This window comes from Phoxinus phoxinus (genome assembly GCF_949152265.1).
Source record: "Phoxinus phoxinus genome assembly, chromosome: 1".
Classification (NCBI taxonomy): domain Eukaryota; kingdom Metazoa; phylum Chordata; class Actinopteri; order Cypriniformes; family Leuciscidae; genus Phoxinus; species Phoxinus phoxinus.
In genome coordinates this window covers 38330274-38351568 of record NC_136876.1, presented here as the reverse complement: position 1 = coordinate 38351568, position 21295 = coordinate 38330274, and the positions used below count along the sequence as shown (strand labels likewise).

The 21295-nt window shown below is 41.9% G+C and overlaps 1 protein-coding gene across 1 annotated transcript; it reads left to right on the top strand.

Moving 5' to 3' along the window:
* Nucleotides 1-10175: 10175 nt before the first annotated feature.
* Nucleotides 10176-16831, top strand: LOC307004830 (E3 SUMO-protein ligase ZBED1-like). Its single transcript, XM_079624337.1, has 3 exons — nucleotides 10176-10543; nucleotides 11804-13194; nucleotides 13348-16831. The coding sequence occupies exons 2-3, from the start codon at nucleotides 12585-12587 to the stop codon at nucleotides 13758-13760; spliced, it is 1023 nt and encodes a 340-aa protein (XP_079480463.1). The 5' UTR covers nucleotides 10176-10543; nucleotides 11804-12584; the 3' UTR covers nucleotides 13761-16831.
* Nucleotides 16832-21295: the final 4464 nt, after the last annotated feature.

The window sequence follows — 21295 nt, the reverse complement described above, 5'->3', positions numbered from 1 at the left end:
GGTTATATACCCAAAGTGCCGTTCAGAGCTCAGGTTATTACTTTATTGGCCCTTCCCCCTTCTGCCGAGGATGGGGATGTCAATCTTCTCTGCCCTGTAAGAGCACTGAGAATCTATCTGGAGCGTTCTGCGTCTTTCAGACACTCAGAACAGCTTTTTGTCTGTTTTGGTGGCCGATCCAAGCGGGATCAGGTTACTAAGCAAAGACTGTCTAGATTGATAGTGGATGCCATTTCTATGGCTTATACCTCAGTGGGTCAGGTCTGCCCCATCAGGGCCGGATTAACCATTAGGGCAACTGGGCACTTGCCCAGGGGCCCAGGACATCTAAGGGGCCCTGGGCACAGTCAAATATTATGCTAGATTAGGGGTGTGCGATATCACGATTTTTGACCGTGGACGATTAAAATGTCTCCACGATCTGCTTTTGAAGAAATATCGTAGGATCGTGCATTCTATCAGTTTGCAGTTCTGGCGCCTCCGTCTCAACATACTGTACAGCGCGACGTATATTCACATGAAATGCAGAGGAACGGGACACTGTAGTTTATACAAATTAATTATTTGCATGTGCTTTAAAGCCTTGCCGTTTAAACATGCCAACATGCTGTTCTAACGAGCGCTTTTCTGAGCGCAATAACGTTACACCCAACGCGCACATGCACTAAAAGCCTGTCTAACAGCGCCTGGATCCTGGACTAAGTTATCTTTCGAGTCTTATTGTGCTAATACTGTCAAACACACACAAGGTTTACATAAACAAAGTTGGTTATGTCTAAAGTGAAAGAACAGTAGAAAAAAATAAGATAAAAATCTGATTGTGTGTATATTAGACTCGTCGCGGGCAGATCTTAAAGAGACAGTAGCCCTAATAGTAAACATGCAGCCGCTTGTCCTTAAAGGGATAGTTACCCAAAAATAAAAATGATATCATTATTTACTCACTCACTCTAATGTTGTCCCATACATGTATTAATTTATTTCTTGTGCTGAACACAAAAGAAGATATTTTGAGAAGTGTGGCTAACCGGGCGGTTGCTGGTCCCCATTGACCATAGTAGGAAAAAAACTATTATGGAAGTCACTGGGGTACATCAACTAAGGCCTGACGGTGTCTGGTCTTGTCTAATACTACAAGTCATTGTGCCCAGGGGCCTCTGAACTCTTAATCCGGCCATGTATAGGTATTAAGGCCCATTCTACCAGAGGCATGGCTTCATCATGGGCTTGGTCGTCAGGGTTTCCCATTCAAGATAGCAAAATAAAATAAAATTTAACCAAAAAATAAACCTAAAATTCTCGGGACAGGAGCATGTGTCCAAATGTTAATCTTAACCGTTCTATTTCATCAGATACGATCTGTAAACAGGGCTTTAAGTGTAAAATACCGAACTTGTCCTTTAAACCTGCTATAATGGCGAATTTGCGGGACTATTATAGGCTAAGGCCACGCCCCGTCAGGGGGCTCTGACATTTATGACGTGGGGCTAGCTCATTGATCACACGTCGTTTAGGCGCCCACGCCTTGGATGTGCAGTTGCGGCAGCACAGCCTATGAGCAGGTGGGATGCTCAATGTGCCAGCTGTGCAGCTGCAAATGTGTTTTACAAATAAGCTTCAGTAAAGGGAGTTTCCCCACTGCGTATAGCTACGCAATACTCGTTCCCTATCTCAGGGAACTGAGGTTATGATAGTAACCGAGTAGTTTTCAACATTGATAATAATCAGAAATGTTTCTTGAGCAGAAAATCTGCATACATGTACGCAGATCCATCAGAGAAGCCAAGAGACAGTACAGAGTGAAGCTGGAGGGATACTATACCACCGCGGATCCCCGGAGCATGTGGCAGGGCCTGCAACACATCTCCGATTATCAGTAGAGGAGCAGGGAGGTCACAACTAACCAAAGCACACTACCAGATGAGCTGAATAAGTTCTACGCTCGCTTCGACACCCTCAACACCAGCAGAGAGACTATTCCAACAGAGGCAGCACAGAGCTCTCCATTCACGGTGACATCAGCTCAGGTGCGCAGGACACTGAAGAGAACGAATCCCTGGAAGGCAGCAGGCCCTGATAACATCCCAGGCCGTGCACGGAAGGTCTGTCACAGCGGAGCTGGCTGAGGTACTAACGGACATTTACAATCTATCCCTCTCACTATCTTTTGTACCCACCTGTTTCAAGACCACTACCATTGTCCCCCTCCCCAAGAAAAACACCGTAACATGTTTAAATGACTACCGTGCCATCGCACTCACTTCAATTGTGATGAAGTGTTTTGAGAGGATAGTCATGACCCACATTAAAAAGACCATTCCAGACACACTGGACCCCTTACAGTTTGCGTATCGTCGGACCCGATCCATTGATGATGCAGTAAACACTGCCATCCACACAGCCCTCACACATCTGGAGAACCAGGATACATTTGTTCGAATGCTGTTTATCGATTACAGCTCAGCATTCAACACGGTCCTCCCAACCAAGCTGGCTGAGAAGCTCCTCATCCTTGGACTGGCACCTTCCCTCTGCAGCTGGGTCCTGGACTTCCTTACAGACAGACCCCAGACAGTCAGAGTTGGTACCCAGATATCAGGTACAAGGATGGTGAGCACAGGGACACCCCAGGGCTGTGTGCTGAGCCCTCTGCTGTACACCCTCTTCACTTATGACTGTGCCCCCACTCAGCGCAACACCACCATCATCAAGTTTGCGGATGACACAACAGTCATCGGCCTGATCACTGGTGGGGCTGAGACAGACTATAGGGAGGAGGTGGCTCAGCTGGTGTCCTGGTGCCACACAAATAATCTCTCCTTAAATGCAGAGAAAACTAAGGAGATGATTATCGATCCGAGGAGGAGGAGAGATCAGCACGGCGCACTTTACATCGGTGAAGCACAGGTAGAGAGGGTAAAAACCTTTAAATTCCTCGGCACCCACATCAGTGAGGACCTCTCCTGGTCTCACAACACCCAGCACATTGTCAGTAAGTCTCAACAACGGCTGTACTTCTTAAGAAAGCTGAGGAAATTTGGTCTGTCCACCAAACTCCTTAGCAATTTCTATAGATGTACAGTGGAGAGCATCCTGACTAATTCCATCACAGTGTGGTTTGGAAACTGCACAGTACAGGAAAGGAAAGCTCTCCAGCGTGTGATTAAAACTGCACAATACATCTGTGGAACAGCTTTTCCATCACTTCAGGACATTTACAAAACCCGGGTAACTAAGAGGGCACAAAACATCATCAAAGACACTACACACCCTCAGCGTACACTGTTCACATTGTTACCTTCTGGCAGACGCTATAGGAGCATGAAAGCCAGAACATCCAGACTTAAAAACAGTTTTTATCCACAGGCCATCAGGCTGTTGATTGACTCAGTCTTTTGACAACTCCATACTCGCATTCTAATCACTGTTTGCACTACACTGTAGCATAGCTTAGCATTGAGCATTGATTCTGATGAGTCCAGTTGCATTTCTTTCAAAATGACCACCGAGTTTCAATATTTTTCCTATTTAAAACTTGACTCTTCTGTAGTTAAACCGTGTACTAAGATCGACGGAAAATGAAAAGTTGCGATTTTCCAAGCCTATATTGCTAGGAACTACTCTCATTCTGGCGTAAGAATCAAGGAACTGTGCGGCCGTACCATAGGTGCAGCAGGCGTAATGACATGACGAAGCACCTGAAAATAGTCCCCAGCTCGGTAACTTCCAACATGACCGGGACTACGTTTGTGTAGTTTTTAGGCGGCAAATTAGGTTTCCAAATAAATACGTTTCGGGATTAGCACCAAAGTAAATGTTATCGAAATCATCTCTCACAAATGTATCCATGCTACAAGGCACGCTCCCTGTGCAAGCAGGTTGTCACGTTGGTTTGTTGACGGCAAGTGCTTCGTCATATCATTACGCCTGCTGCACCCATGGTACGGCCGCACAGTTCCTTGATTCTTACGCCTGAATGAGAGTAGTTCCTAGCCATATAGGCTTGGAAAATTGCAACTTTTCATTTTCCGTCAATCTTAGTACACGGTTTAACTAGAGAAGAGTCAAGTTTTAAATAGGAAAAATATTGAAACTCGGTCATTTTGAAAGAAATGCTACTGGACTCATCAGAATCAATGATCTATGCTAAGCTATGCTAAAAGTGGTACCGTCAGACCCGGAGTTCGGCTGAATGGATTTGAAAACGGTAAAACTCAACTGTTTAATTCTGGGGGAGTTGTAAAATGAGCATATTTCCAAAAAGAGTGGAGTATCCCTTTAAGAATTTCATTGCATGGTGTAAAATCTGTGCATATGACAAATAAACATCTTGAATCTATTAGAATGATTTCTGAAGGATCATGTGACACTGAAGACTAAAATAATGATGCTGCAATATCAGCTTTGATCACATTAATAAATTGTATTTTACAATAGCTGTAGTGATTTTACTTTCGTCCATCCAAGAATGCTTGTGATTTTTGGGCCATTTTTTTCTATTATCAGCACAAGTGTAATAAAATAAATGTTATTAACAAAAGATAAATAAGAATAACTAACACAACTACTAAATGAATACCATGAATGATAAAGGAATGAACGGCATAAGATGCATAAAATAGAAGTGATTAAGTTAAGTGTGGCTATGGAAGGGTTGTGTTATCTAATGGAAAGATGAACTTCTTGTTTCTCTGAAACTAATAAGGTGAAGAACCTTATTATGCAACAAACTAATAAGTTAAAAATTAGTTATTAACTTGCATCAGTTATAATGTAAATTAGAAAATCATATACTGATAATATACATGATAATATGGTAAAGTGATATATTTACGTTCCACGTGGTTGAGTGATGGCGGTGACGTCTTCCACTGGTTGTGCTGGGTAACAATGCAGTGGGGAAAGAAGCTGGAATCTGTTTTAACAGCCTTGAAAATGAAGATCTGTGGGATGCTGATCTCCTGGAACACCAAAGGGTCCTAAAATCTGGAACACACAGATGAGGCCCTGAAGTAGGTGCAGAAGGTCCTTAATCTGGAACACGCAGACAAAGGGAATGAGCAAGAATATGTAGTAGTAGAAATATGGGGTGAAGGGAAATTTTTTTAAGTTATAAATTATTACAACCCATGTAGAAGATTAGATATACTGTACAGAACAAAATTATAAACGCAACACTTTTGATTTGCCCCCATTTTTCATGAGCTGAACTCAAAGATCTAAGATTTTTTCTTTGTACACAAAAGGCCTATTTCTCTCAAATGTTGTTAGTAAGTACTTCTCCTTTGCCGAGAAAATTCATCCACCTCACAGGTGTGGCATATCAAGATGCGGATTAGACAGCATAACTATTGCACAGGTGTGCCTTAGGCTGGCCACAATAAAAGGCCACTCTAAAATGTGCAGTTTTATCACACAGCACAATGCCACAGATGTCGCAAGTTTTAAGGGAGCGTGCAATTGGCATGCTGACTGCTGGAATGTTCACCAGAGCTGTTGCCCGTGAATTGAATGTTAATTTCTCTACCATAAGCCGTCTCCAAAGGCGTTTCAGAGAATTTGGCAGTACATCCAACCGGCCTCACAACCGCAGACCACGTGTAACCACACCAGCCCAGGACCACCACATCCAGCCAGAGATGGGGACTCGAGTTTGAGACTCGGACTCGAGTGCGACTTAAGTCGCACACACAGTGACTTCAGACTCAACTTGAGACTCGTCCTCGAAAGACTTCAGACTCGACTCGGACTCGAGATGCGGGACTCGTGAACAATGGGTTTTTTTAGGAAACGTCTGATGCGCTTGCTGTTATTCCCCTCCCCCGTTACCTATAACCTGCCCACGTGACGTACATACTACGTATCTGCTGCGCGCGGCAACACATGAGAGGCGCGGATAAACATGTCGACTGCACAGCCATTCATCGTAAGCTTTGGGTTTAAAAACTTAAAAAATGACGGCCCGGGCCCAAACAAAAGAAGTGCTCAATGCAACATATGCGGCATGAGGATAAAAGATTCTGGCTCAACCACGTCTAATTTTATCAGGCATCTGAAAACACATCCTGATAGGTCAGTAAACATGTTTAACGTTAGCTCAGCATTGACCATCTACCGTTAGCTTGCTTATTGCTTTAGCTACGACCTAACGTTACGGGAGGTTAAATCCGACTGTCTTTATATTAAATATAAATGAGTTTTTGCTTAACCCTTGTATGGTGTTCGGGGAGGACCCGTTTTTAAAAGTGTGGAAACTTTACGTCCTATGTGTAGCAGCTACCTTTACTCTGTCCTCCTGTCAGGGCCTACTGTTATTGTGTGTTTGTGTGTGTGTGTGTGTGTGTGTGTGTGTGTGTGTGTGTGTGTGTGTGTGTGTGTGTGTGTGTGTGTGTGTGTGTGTGTGTGTGTGTGTGTGTGTGTGTGTGTGTATGTGTGTGTGTGTGTGTGTGTGTTCTTGTATAAGCAGGGCCGGCGATTGCTATAGAGCATCACAGTCCCGCCCACAGCCGGTGCCGGAAGTAAAAATTCAATACAATTTCTCCATAGACATTTGGGGTATAAGCCATAAAAACGTAACCATACATGGTAGACTTAAAACCAGCAACGGCTGTACTAAGCGATTGTATATGCTCATATAAACGCCAAAAGTTCATGGGGCACTAACCTTGATTTGAGATAAATGCCTTTTATTCGCGATGTCTTAGATAAGTACTTCATTACCCACAATCCTAAACAATCCCACAATCCCACAGTGATGCATCTGATTGGTGGATGTCGTGTAAACCCCGCGAAGGTCAGAGCGTTGCCATGGGAGCAGGATTCTAACAGTAGAGACCAGAGCCCGTCTACATTCTTGGTAGAGACTGAACGGACTGTTTTCTTTAGCGGAAGCCATATAAATAGTTTTTAAATCAATACATTCCTTTTTAAATTAATATTTTGTTACAAATTATTTATTTATTTGGTAGGTAGCCATGTAATAAGCGGGATAATGTATAGCGAGTTGGTTGTTATAGCGAATACATCCCTTCAGGATTCGCTTCGGGCTCATAATCAGCCTTTCGCGAGTTGTATTCGCTATAACAACCTTTACATTATCCCTTACTTATCGTTCACTTTAGCTAGGCTACTGTAGCCTTCATATGGTATGAGTCATATCAAGCATTTTATGATGCCACTGTCAAAACAATATTAAGCCTAGGCATACCTCTTCATGCATTTACTGAACATTTGTGTAATAATTCATGGCAAGTTAATAAACTGAATATGACGGTCCAAGAGCAGACCATGCATCAGACCGGTGGCGCTGTGCACTTTCTGGTTTGCTGACCATCACTTTTTAATTTTCACTTGTTGTGGATATTAAGAAAATACATTAAATGTTATTACAATTAAGGATGAACTATAACATCATGAAAATGAGCATGGACCTCAACCTGTCCTGTCAGCAGAGTGTCCCGTGTCATAAAGGGCTTTGAAATAAACACACAAACTAACGTTACACACTGACTGAACACACGTGTGTTGATGACTGAGCTGCACCATGTTGCCAACGTTATCGTTAAAGGAGAACTCCGGTCAATTTTAACATTGAGCTCAATTTTTAGTAAATTTGTTGTGCTGTCAATACAGAGAACAACGACACAAATCGGTGTTGCCTACACCGTGTTATCCTCTTTTTAAAATTTACACCCTATTGACTTGAGTGGGGCAAGTTTTAAACTTAACCAGTTCTTAGTCTTATTATCCTTGATGTGTCATACAAGTGCCCAGCCATGTTGAGTGATTCCTTCAGAGTGAACACGAGTGAATCTGACTGCAGTAGATGTGAAAGATATGAATAAAAATGATGTTATATCAGCCAGCGCACATACCTGTATTTAGTTCCTGTTTTCGGGTGGAAGTCCAAAGTAGTCGATTGTCGAGTTCACGCGCGTGATCATAGTAACTAAACCTATGCGCGTGAACTCGACAATCGACTACTTTGGACTTCCACCGAAAACAGGAACTAAATACAGGTCTGTGCGCTGGCTGATATAACATCATTTTTATTCATATCTTTCACATCTACTGCAGTCAGATTCACTCGTGTTCACTCTGAATGTATCACTCAACATGGCTGGGCACTTGTAATGACACATCAAAGATGTTAAAGGAGAACTCCGGTCAATTTTAACATTGAGCTCAATTTTTAGTAAATTTGGAGTGCTGTCAATACAGAGAACAACGACAAAAATCGGTGTTGCCTACACTGTGTTATCCTATTTTTAAAATTTGCACCCTATTGACTTGAATGGGGCAAGTTTTAAACCTGCTTTTATCCTCTTAACATATTTGATGTGTCATTACAAGTGCCCAGCCATGTTGAGTGATTCCTTAAGAGTGAACACGAGTGAATCTGACTGCAGGAGATGTGAAAGATATTAATAAAAATGATGTTATATCAGCCAGCGCACATACCTGTATTTAGTTCCTGTTTTCGGTGGAAGTCCAAAGTAGTCGATTGTCGAGTTCACGCGCATAGGTTTAGTTACTATGATCACGCGCGTGAACTCGACAATCGACTACTTTGGACTTCCACCGAAAACAGGAACTAAATACAGGTATTTGCGCTGGCTGATATAACATCATTTTTATTCATATTTTTCACATCTACTGCAGTCAGATTCACTCGTGTTCACTCTTAAGGAATCACTTAACATGGCTGGGCACTTGTAATGACACATCAAATATGTTAAGAGGATAAAAGCAGGTTTAAAACTTGCCCCATTCAAGTCAATAGGGTGCAAATTTTAAAAATAGGATAACACAGTGTAGGCAACACCGATTTTTGTCGTTGTTCTCTGTATTGACAGCACTCCAAATTTACTAAAAATTGAGCTCAATGTTAAAATTGACCGGAGTTCTCCTTTAAGAGGATAAAAGCAGGTTTAAAACGTGCCCCATTCAAGTCAATAGGGTGCAAATTTTAAAAAGAGGATAACACAGTGTAGGGAAGACCGATTTTTGTCGTTGTTCTCTGTATTGACAGCACTCCGAATTTACTAAAAATTGAGCTCAATGTTAAAATTGACCGGAGTTCTCCTTTAACCGCTTTCACACACGCACACAATATTATTATTTTTATTTACACGATTATTACTGAAATAACTGCTATTAACTACACATTTACTATATAAAATTCACTCAAAAGACTCTTTCGCGGTTGAGGCTTCAGTCGACTTCAGTGAGGCGCGGTGGTTTATGGGATGAGTAGTTCCTTCGCTCGGAAATGAAAATATGTACACAGTCTTGTACCTTTGCCTTTTTTTGGATTTTCTCTTCGTTTTTTTACTCGAAATGATATTTTGTATGCTTATGAGTTCAGCCATAGCTGGTTATCCTCAGACATGCTCTAGAACTCTTTAGATACGGATTTTTCCAAAAGTCAATGGGAGAAATGAATGGGAAATTTACTTCCGGCACCAGAGCTCTCTCGGGCTGTGGGCGGGACTGTGATGCTCTATAGAGCTGGTAAGTCCCGCCCCCTCCGCTAACCCCGCTGGACCTCAAAGTTGAAAAACCGTCAATGCAAGTGAATGGGAAAAAATAATTATTTTCTGGTCCCGTTTGAATTGTGCCATGAATTTGAACATATGTTGACTGTGAATTTTTTATATAATCTTTCGTGTGAAAAATGCTACAATTTAGAGGGTAGAAGTTTGATACGGGTAGACTTTGTGTGAGAGCACTTTGTGGACTACAACTCGGCGCTGCTTTCGGCGCGTTTGAAACGTCAACACCACTAGCACACGGCTCTAGCTCACGGATCCCGCTAGACATGGCTGTCTTTGGTGCACTTCACCGCCTTCTTTCAGGGAGAGGACAAAATCGTTGAGGTTGGCGAAAACCACGGGTAAGTCAACTTTATGGGGTGACGTCACATAGGCGACATGTAGTCTTTCTCGTCATGTCTTTTCCACAACTGCTAGCCGACGAATCATACCATATACTGTCAAACTTGTAACATGAAAGATTATATAAAAAATTCACAGACAACATATGTTCACATTCATGGCACAATTCAAAAGGGACCAGAAAAGAATTATTTTCTCCCATTCACTTGCATTGACGTTTTTTTAACTTTGAGGTCCAGCGGGGTTTTACGGAAGGGGCGGGACTTACCAGCTCTATAGGCGAACTAGGCAGTTGCCTAGGGCGACAAATGTGTTGGGGGCGCGGGCGCGCTCTAGTGTCGCACTTTACCTACTTCCCATTAATCGAGAAATCACAGAATTAGAATGACAAGCGAAACAAAAACATGTTTATTAAACATGATCATCCTAAGGCGCCCCTTTGCCACACGTTTACTTGTCAGCCTGATTATTAGATTGAATTGATGATTATTGTCGATCATTTCCAAACGGCGGGAGTTGCGTTACGTTACGTCAGGCTAGTGCTCAGCTGCTGGCGCGTTGATCGAAAATGAAGCGGTCTAAACCCTCTGGTGCACAGGGACGAAAACAGAGAAAGCAACATGATTTTAAAAAAGCCCAGTATAGAGGTAAGTCTTCTCATCTCAGCCATTAAGGTGTCAAACGAAATAAATGTACTTAGTAGTATTGTGCACAGGCATTTAGGCTTACTGGTCATCGGGACTACCGGGAGATTCCCGGTGAACTACGTGCTTTTTGGGCCTATAGCTACATCTCATACTTTATTTTTTATTTTTTGTCTTAACGGCCCATAAAACTCGTACATCGGCGGCCCATTCGTTTTGTTTTGTTTTGCTTAATTGGCGCTGGGTTACTTCCAAGTATATAGCTTACTTTCAAGTATAAACATTTTAAACAAATTATGAAAATTTCCCTTTATTTTTCAGTGCATTTGTTTTACAATATAGCCTATGGCTATTACTGTCATGGGATTAATATGAACTATTATTATGTAGTAGTGTAATGTAGACAGACACTAACTAAATTGAATTTAAATTTTTGTTTGTTCAATTTGCACACTGGATATGGTTGGAGCTTTTAATTTTGAACTCTCAAAGTGCACCAGAATGATGAATTTAACATTAAAATGCACAAAATTTTATTACGGGGGAGCATGCCCCTGAACCCCCCTAGCCTTGTAGCAGCCTAATAGATAAGCAATAATAGTAGTGGTGGTAGTAATTGTAATTCATCTACAAGTTACATGCCCAGATAAATTATATTTGTACAATGCAACTAGCATTTGTATGAACAATTTATTAGTTAATCCTTCAAGTCATAATTTGCTTGTTGAAGTTTTGGGGTGACTATAAGAGCATTTTTGTTTAGTTAAATAAATACTCATCATTTTTAAAGGAGGGAGGGGGCACAAAAATCAATCTCGCCTAGGGCAACCAAAGGGCTAGAGCCGGCCCTGTGTATAAGGTTCATGAGGACACAAATGTGTATAACGTTAATGACATGGGTATTACAACGTAAACATCTGTGTCCTCATAAACCAAACGGCTTAAAAAAACATACTAAATTGTGTTTTTTGAAACTCAAAAAAGGCCAAAAGTTTTCTGTGATTGGTAGGTTTAGGGGTAGGGGGATAGATTATACAGTGTGTGCATTAGTAAAACCATTACGCCTATGGAGAGTCCCTGTAAACCGTGTGTGTGTGTGTGCTTGAGTGTGTGTGTGCGACTGTGTGTGTGCGTGTGTGTGCTTGAATTTTTCCAGTTCAGGACCTTGTGGTTTCAGATGGGCTTTGTTGCACATAAAATTGTTAGCTATAAGATAAGCATCTTACTTGTTGTCTTTTCATATTCATTGATTGACATCTGCAGGTTTAATGAGTTCAACAAAGCAAAGAAAGGGGCCAGTGCACAGGGACAGAGCAGCATTGATTCATTCTTAAGCCAGACAATAGGTGTGCAGCTGTACAGCCAGGGGCATCCCAGACAGAAGGCCATTACTGAATCCATAATACAGGACCTCATCATTTCGATTGTCAAGCCTAGCTTCAGGAATTTTATGTCAGTGGTAGAGGAGAGATACTGCCCAGTAAGTCGAAGCACCGTAACCAGACGTCTGAGTGAGCTAGTAGCAGAAAAAGAGTCCAAGATAAAATGTAAACTACAAAAAACTGACAATGTGTCTGTGACAGTGGACATCTGGACCGACAGGCGCATGCGTGGCTTCTTAGGGGTAACAGCCCACTTCATGGAAATGGAGGAGAAAGACTGCCAAAGACGACTGCAGACAGTTCTCCTAAGTTGTGAACGATTCACTGGGTCACACACTGGAGAGAGAATAAGTGAGAAATTTGAGGAGATATGTGACAACTTTAATATAAAACATAAATTGGATTACATCATCTGCGATAATGCCTCAAATATGAAGAAAGCCTTCACAGTTTGTTTCCCTTCTGATAAAACTGACAATGAAGATGATGATGAAGATGAGCTGGGAAACAGCTGCATGTGGGAGGAGGTAAGTGAGGAATACCAGGATGATGTGGAATCCATCCAGAGCAGCTGTCGGCAGCAGCGGCTGCAATGCTTTGCACATTCATTGCAGCTTGTTGTATGAGATGGACTAAAGGAGACAAAAACTCTGAACAGCGCAATGGCAAAAGTGACAAAATTTTGCAGTTTACTCCATTCTACTTGTAGACTGAAGGAAGCATTTGAGGCGGAGTATGGCGCAAACCGAAACATCCCCTCAGCTGTGTCCACACGATGGAACACAACTCTTCGCCTTGTGGAGGCAGTCACTGACCTGGATCCCCAAAGCCTAAACTGTCTCCTGGAAGCCCAAGGACATAAAGGCCTTTGCTTATCAGCCAGAGAATGGTGTCAGCTCAAAGAGCTTGTGGACATTTTAGCCCCATTTCTGCAAGCAACAGACCTTACACAAGGAGAGAAGGTGGTTACTGTCAGTGCGGCTCTCCCTTGTGTACTCTCACTCAACAGCCACCTCATCCATATGCTGAATGCATCTCGTCATCTGGTTGGCTTAGTGAAAGCACTGCAGAAGTCACTCCAACGCCGTTTCCAGGGGATGTTTGCAAATGTCAGAATGGATGAAACAGCACAACCCCCCCTAGAGCTTCCATTTGGAGATATGGTCTACATGTTGTCTGCACTACTAGACCCATCATTCTGCCTCTTTTGGCTAGAACAAGATGTCCTTGCACCAGATGAAGTCAAGAGTGAGGTGAAGGAGATGATGATAGGTAGGTGAATACACATTAACAGATTTAAAAGATTATCATCACAATCTTGTCTCACTTTTTATTGATTCATAAGTTAATCATCACCACTGTGCATTTAGTGTATTAACGTCATAATATTGTAACTAACCATCATTTTTGTGGGAATATTTTCAGACCTTCTCTTGATTGAGGCTCAGAAAGTCACCATACCTGAGAGCAGCAGTGGAGAAGATGAGGAGGAGCCACCAGTACCTGCTAAAACTCCACGGCTTTTCTCTGGCTACCGCAAGAAGAGTACCACGAAAAAAGCAGACCATCACACATCCTGCAAAGATGAGGTCATTCGCTACATTCAGGTGTGCTCTGAAGAAGAAGTTGACTGTATGGATTTCTGGCAAAAGCATGCAAAGATCTTCCCAAGGCTTTATCTCGTGTCTATGAAACTGCTTGCAGTTCCTGCCACAAGTGCACCAGTGGAAAGGGTATTTAGTCATGGAGGCCTTATAATGCGCCCTCACCGAGCCAGACTTAGTGCAAAGACACTGTCAAGCTTGATCTTTTTGAAATGTAACCATTCTGTTGCTTAAGACTTTTCTAGTTCTTAGGCCACTGAAGGACGCCTAGAAGCCAAAAATGTTTTGTGGCCCATACCTAGTGTGTTAACTAGCGAAGAGAAGGTTAACCAGTCTCATCCTTTGGATTTTTTAAATTTTTATTATTTCTAAACATTTTGTTCTTAAGTTACATGCCATAAGTTGGTCAGTTGCTCTAAGAGTTGCTTTTAGAGTGTAATTCACTCTAAAAATGTTGAGCGTTTGAATGTTGTGTTATCCAAATAAGTATTTCATAATCAGTGATGAAGCGAGCCTATTCTTAGACAGCTTGATTTCTTGCCGCTCTGTTTGTCGCTCTGTACGCTCCTTATTTTTTCGTTGCTGTCATTTTTCCTGTGTTGTTTTCTTTGTCACCTCGTTTTGAATATGATTATGATACTTTCCCTTTATACTCCCTTGTGCTCTGCCCATGTTGGCGTGTTTTGAGGATACCTAATGTGCTCTGCCCATGTTGGCGTGTTTTGAGGATACCTTATGTCAGGCCCGGTTCTACGGGGGTAGAACAAAAGTGAAAGCACCCTCAGATGAAATTATTAATAGCACACAAGTAAACAAGATTTTGCCGACAATAGAAACACACCCATACATATAGGCTAATACACAAAATAAATCCATTAACACGATTTTTCAAATCAGAAATGATTTAATTATGCTTTCATGTTTAATTTGATTGGTTGTGTCCTTTCGCGATCGTGATACGCATAGGTGAAGAGGTCTCTTTAATTGCCCACTTTGTTTGCGTGTGTGCGTCCCGCTCAGGAAATTATTTTACGCTAACAAAATGAAACCTTATTATAAAGTGTTACAATTTTTTAAATAAAATGCCTAGCGTTTCTGCTGTTGGTTTGAAGCTTTAAAAGAATATTTAGTTGCTAGGCAGGCAACGTGAAACCTTTGAGCGCTAGTCAGCTTCATGTCAGTGACTATACTTCACAGTGGTAGAGTTACTCACAGGACACTGCACTTATTCGAAATCACAAAAGTTCATTATTTGCTCGTGTTTTAAAGCTGTGCCGGGTTAACATTTCATTGGCGTTCTGTTCTGACATGATGCTCTTTTTCTGAGCGTGTACGCGCGCGCGCACTATCAAACGATTTTTGTTGGGTCAGACCCATCTGCTGGCGCTGGGGGGCCGAGACTGAGAGAGCTACATGGCGCCACATGGAAAAATATGCACCAAACAAGCCACTTTGAAAATTTTCTATTTTCATGAATACAAAAAAAACGGTAGGGGAGCGCGGGGCACAACCTAACGCGGGGCTAAATGTAACACGGACCTTTTACGTAGTTACTCAGGGTCACGCGGGTTGTGTTTACGCTCTTTTTCTCTCGCTGCCAGAAGACGGTCTCCCGTGGCTTTGTGAAAAGTTTTGGTAATATTTTGTGAAGATACGGGACAAAGAGTGTTTTGACACCATCTAAGTATTTTTTTTCATCATACGTATTTTTATGTTTCTGGGTTGTGTGTGTACGTCACCAAATCTAACTTTATATTGCCTTAATCACTGTCTTGTTGCTTAAAACATGGCACCATTTTGAAACATGTCAGCAACTCCTAGCAACTGTTAGCTAGGTTTAAAATATTTTTTACACAGCGGGGTTAGTTGTAGCACAGTGTTACAACTAAGCCGCCAAGTGTTCACAATATTTTAGGCTATGGGATTTGTTTACTATATTGATCACTTGTTTATTTATAAAAAATATTGCCTGTTTTCATGTAATAAACACTTCAAAATGTGATTTTAAGCTTGTTTTTATTATTATTACTGTTACTATTAATAATAATAATAATTTTGCATGCAAAACTGTTCAGCCCTTTCCTATATCTCTATCCGTGATATTGATCCATAATAGAAGGATGATTGGATGAGGGATGGATGTATGGATATCTATCTATACAGATGTACAAACAATATCAAACTATACAGATAAAATAGTACTGAATTATGTGTGTTACACACAAGTGTTACAACTAACCCCTCTGTCTGTTACAACTAACCCCGCATATGGGGTAAGTTGTAACATTTGCACTTCTGTCACTTTCAGTGCAACTGTACGAAAATGGAAGGTCTTAGAAAAAAACTTTAAGTGTTCATTTGTAGCAGAGATGTGTATGTTTCTTGTGTAAAAAAAAAGATTAATCTAACCTAATTATTTTTTAAATAATTGAGCCAAAACCAAAATGCGTTAGGTTGTGCCCCGCTCTCCCCTACAATATGAAATTTGGGTGACCCTCCCCCTAGACTAAAAAAATTTGGATGACCCTACGTTTATGTAAGCACCCTCACTATTTTCAGAAGCACCCTCAGTGATTTGGTTCTAGAACCGGGCCTGCCTAATGTGCTCTGCCCACGTTGGCGTGTTTTGAGGATACCTAATGTGCTCTGCCCATGTTGGCGTGTTTTGAGGATACCTAATGTGCTCTGCCCATGTTGGCGTGTTTTGAGGATACCTAATGTGCTCTGCCCATGTTGGCGTGTTTTGAGGATACCTAATGTGCTCTGCCCATGTTGGCGTGTTTTGAGGATACCAAGAGTAATGAGGACAGGTAATATGTCACGTGACTTACACCAAAGCAACACCTAGGAAACTCAATGTTTAGATACATCAGGTAAGCAAGTGAATGCCAACTTTGTATGTTATGTTTTGATTAGTTAGAGTAGTGAGGGCGCTTCGCGCTGAAGAAGTATGTCTTTACTTTTCTTTTTGTTTATTAGTTAGATTAGAGGTTTGGAATTAGTTAGATTGAGTTTTGTTTTGTTATTTTCTTTCATTTGGCTTCACTACGTCCTATACTCTCTGTGTATTTATTTATTTGTTATCTCTCGATACGAGTGATTGTTCTTCTTTCATTGTTTACATCCATCACAACAAGCATTATTATTATTACTCATCATTTTGTATTATACTTCCCTTATATATAATAAATTACGTGTTGTCTCTTGCCACCTTAATTACGCCACCATTTGATCACAACCTCAATGTTACTCTTTGTTGACTTTATGTCATGAGGGTTCGTAACAACAGACAAGGGAGCCCTTTTTCTTCAGAACCTCAATTTTTGGTCTGTACTGTACTGTGTGTTCATGCTACAATGCAAAATACAGATATTGACTTAAAAGTAAAGCATTCTTGGTGTTTTTGTCATGTTGCAATAGCCTGTTTACACTGATTATATACCAAAATCAAAGCTGATACTGTATGCTAATAGATAAAGGAGTCATAATAACATATTACATGCTTTGAATTTATTATATAGCTATGCAGTGTTCTAAGCAGCCTGGATGGGTCGCTGTACGTTGTGATGCAACAATTATTATAAGCAGAGACTTATTATAATAAAGAGACTTGAGACTTGATTTGGACTCTAGCTCAGAGACTTGAGACTTGACTTGGACTCTAGCTCAGAGACTTGAGACTTGACTTGGACTCTAGCTCAGAGACTTGAGACTTGACTTGGACTCTAGCTCAGAGACTTGTGAGCATCTCTGCATCCAGCATCTTCACCTCCAAGATTGTCTGAGACCAGACACCGGGACAGCTGCTGCAACAAACGGTTTGCATAACCAAAGAATTTCTGCACAAACTGTAAGAGACCGTCTCAGGGAAGCTCATCTGCATGCTCGTCATTCTCATCGGGGTCTCATCCTGACTGCAGTTCACTTTCGTAGTCACTACGAGTTACGTCAGTGACGACGAATGGGGTTTCGCTTAGAAAGCCTATCATCTTCGAGAATTAAGAAACAAACCAATGGCAAAGAAATGCCATGGGTCTGCAGATTTTGCATAGCGTAACTCCGCATCACCTCGTGGGTATATAAGGAAGTATATAGCTGGCAACATGCAGATATGTTTTTCGCTCCGGAGCCAAGAGCATTCTTCACTCCACAAGCCATTCTTCGAGACGAGCAGCTCTCCAGTCTGTGTTGGTGTGACGGCGCGTTCCAGCGAGTTTCACATTCCTGCCTGCTGATCTATGAGCAGTGGTCTGCTACAGCATGTGTTTCTCCCCGGGTGCTTCAACACAGCTGCTGAGTTTTTTCCTCTCACAAAAGAGCCTGCACGTGGCCCATTTTTTAAGACGTTTAGCCCGTGTATTTCTGGGTGCGATAGTCAGATTAATTCTGCTGATGGGCACGAGCGCTGCCTCGCGTGTTTGGGCTCATGCGCAGACAGCGTTCGTAAATGCGTCATTATTTCATTGCGGGAACATGACCATTGCAATGTTGTGGTCAAGACTCAATGTCCTCACTAGAGCGAGAGTCCCCTCATCCACACCCCAACCTATTTCCTCCACGTGAGGGTATACTTTGGCTGGTGGCCAGGGTGACCTGACCCTGTTGCTGTGGAACAACACCGACGATTTCTCCTCGGTCCACACACCACTCTCTCACATTGCAACCGGTGAAGTTTTCCGAGTGAGATCGCTGACCAGTCCCAGCCAAAGCCTTTAGGTTTTTGTCTACTCTGGTGGCAAAAACCTATAGAGCTGTGGGCAGGCTGCCACCTCACTGCATGCTCATGCACAAGGGTAGGGCTGGTCCAGGGCTCTTGGAAGAGCTGCGTGCTGCCACCGACCTCGCTCTACAGGCGACGAAGGTGACCACACGCTCCCTGGGTCAGGTGATGTCCACATACATTGTCCAGGAAAGACACCTCTGGCTTAGCCTGGTTGATATGCACGAGGCTGAGCAAACCCGGTTCCTGAACTCACCCATATCCCAGGCTGGCCTCTTCGGCAGTGCGGTCGAGAACTCTGCCCAAATGCTCACATTCGATGGCGTCTGGCACTTTGGAGAGGTGTTCTCTTCACAGATGAATCCCGGTTTTCACTGTACAGGGCAGATGGCAGACAGCGTGTATAGCGTCGTGGGGGTGAGCGGTTTGCTGATGTTGTGGATCGAGTGGCCCATGGTGGCGGTGGGGTTATGGTATTGGCAGGCGTATGTTATGGACAACGAACACAGGTGCATTTTATTGATGGCATTTTGAATGCACAGAGAAACAGTGACGAGATCCTGAGCATGATAATGATGCACGGCCCCATGTTGCAATATCTGTACACAATTCCTGGAAGCTGAAAACATCCCATTTCTGGCATGGCCAGCATACTCACTGGACATGTCACCCATTGAGCATGTTTGGGATGCTCTGGATCGGTGTATACGACAGGGTGTTCCAGGTCCTGCCAATATCCAGCAACTTCGCACAGCCATTAAAGAGTAGTGGACCAACACTCCACAGGCCACACTCAACAACCTGATCAACGCCATGCAAAGGAGATGTGTTGCACTGCGTGAGGCAAATAGTGTCACACCAGATACGGACCCCCCGAAAACAAAAGTGTTGCGTTTATAATTTTCTTCAGTGTATAAACAAACTTGAGGAAATAGAGGGGCAAGATAGAAGTAATATTGTGTGTACACTTTTACACCCCCAGTAAAAAACAAAGATAAAAGGTTATTGGTAGTTCTTTTGTTCTTTTGTAATTTGTTTACATCATTAAACATATATAGACTCAAAAGAAAGCCTGAACATACCTGTAAAGACACACAATAAGGCATGTTTACAATAAAAATGGCGCTTAGACAAGCTAATGCTAAACAAAGCATATACAATTAAAGGGGTCATGAACTGAGAATTCAAATTTTCCTCTATATTTTGACAGTTAAGGCTAGGCTTGGGAATCGGTTCCAGGTTCCGGTTTGGAACCGGTTCCAAACATTCCGATCCATCGGAATCGTACACGTCCACACGTTAACGATTCCACTAACGATTCCGAATGTTCCTTTCCATTAGGGCTGGGCGATAATTTGATTTTATTGATTAACTCGAATGTGTTGTGTACGTCGTCGATATGTTTGAATGAAAATCGGTTTTCTATTTAACGTCCGCCGACGCTCCCCTCTGGGCTCCCGTAGTTCCGAACGGTGCTCAGCGCGTTTGCCATAGAGCTACACAAACAACATAGCAAATGAACCTGACCGCGGCTGCACCGGGCTGCACAAGCACACCCGCCAAAAACATTTACAAACTGAATCTGCAGAGCTGCCAACTCTCCCGAATTCACCGTGAGACTCGATCACGCAGTTGTCACTTTCCACTCGCTCTCACGCCACACACCCATTTTCTGACGCAGAGAAAATCCCGAAGCAAAGAGGACACTGACACCCACAGAGAAGGTTACGGTACTATTGATATAAAACAAATTCTCAGCTCTCAGATTCTGTCAATTTAATTACAAAATTCAAACAATAAACACCGTTTTGGTGCTTTTAAATGTGATGTGACAGATCTCAGTTTAAGCGGCACGTAAACCGATCATCTGTTACTAGCTACTAATAGTAAATTCACTTCAAATGATCAATAGGTAATTTGAAATATACAGTTCAACTTACCGAAATATAATAAAATCGATAGATCAAGTGTTTTTCAACCGCAGAAAGAGGTCCAAACAGCTCAGTCACGTAACGTTACGTTCATCTCAGGAAAGCCATTTAATAACCATAGCACGTAGTTGGACTTAAACAATTGTCTGTAGAGAGGAGTATTTTGCTAAATATTTATTTTGCTAAATATGATAACTATATTACATATTTATTATATTTTTACCTATATCATTAAAATATTATAAGTATTTATATATTATCAGTATAAAAAAACGCATTTTATTATAATTTGAGATGCTATTTTTAACCCCAAGGGGGATTAAGTGTGATTACAATACAAAGCTTTGTTTAAGAAATGTTTACTTTTTTTTTTTTTTTTTTTTTTTCAAAGCTTTCAACTTCTGTATTGATATTGCACACTTGGTTTTCTTTCTCTAAAACCACTTTAAATTAGATATTCAAAGCCAACAACTCTCAAAGCCACCCTGTAAGTGTTCAGCAAATGGTACAGGAATCGATATGGGAATCGATAAGGAATCGCATCGATAAGCAGACTTGACAATGGCATCGATAACGATAATTTCTTAACGATGCCCATCCCTAGTTAAGGCGAGACACGGCAGGTAAAAACAGCGTTTTTTTTTTTACTGGTCAATTTTGAGATTTTGGGCTATTTGTTTTCAATAACATGTCTTCTTTCAGACTTGTGGTGACATAAAGTCCAAAATACACATTTAGGTCTTTATTTTACTACACTTTGTCTATTTGCGTCTGTAGATTTCTAAGAAATTCAACAAAAGTTGGCGTTCTAAATCAACGCGCTGCTCCGCAATCTCTGTCTGCTTCCTTTAATCTCACACACCCCTGGAAAGCTCTCTCTCTTCTGTACAATGCTGTCGGATCCAAATAGGGTCATTTCCTTTTTATCAGCAACCAATCGTGAAAGTACAATAGGCATTTAACTCTGAAAGCGAAATCTCATTGGCTGATGTCAGTTTCTGACAATGCGATTCGTTCAGATGCATCACGTGACGTGCTCTGACATTTAGATGTGTGTTCCCTTTTGAGGGAACTCGAACTGCGTCAAACGACACTTTGGTGGAACGCCCCTCAGCGTA

Coding starts and splice junctions, on each gene's coding strand:
- LOC307004830 (XM_079624337.1), top strand. CDS start 12,585: ATGGCAAAAGTGACAAAATTTTGCAGTTTACTCCATTCTACTTGTAGA. Junction 13,195..13,347: donor GGTGAAGGAGATGATGATAG/GTAGGTGAATAC, acceptor GAATATTTTCAG/ACCTTCTCTTGATTGAGGCT.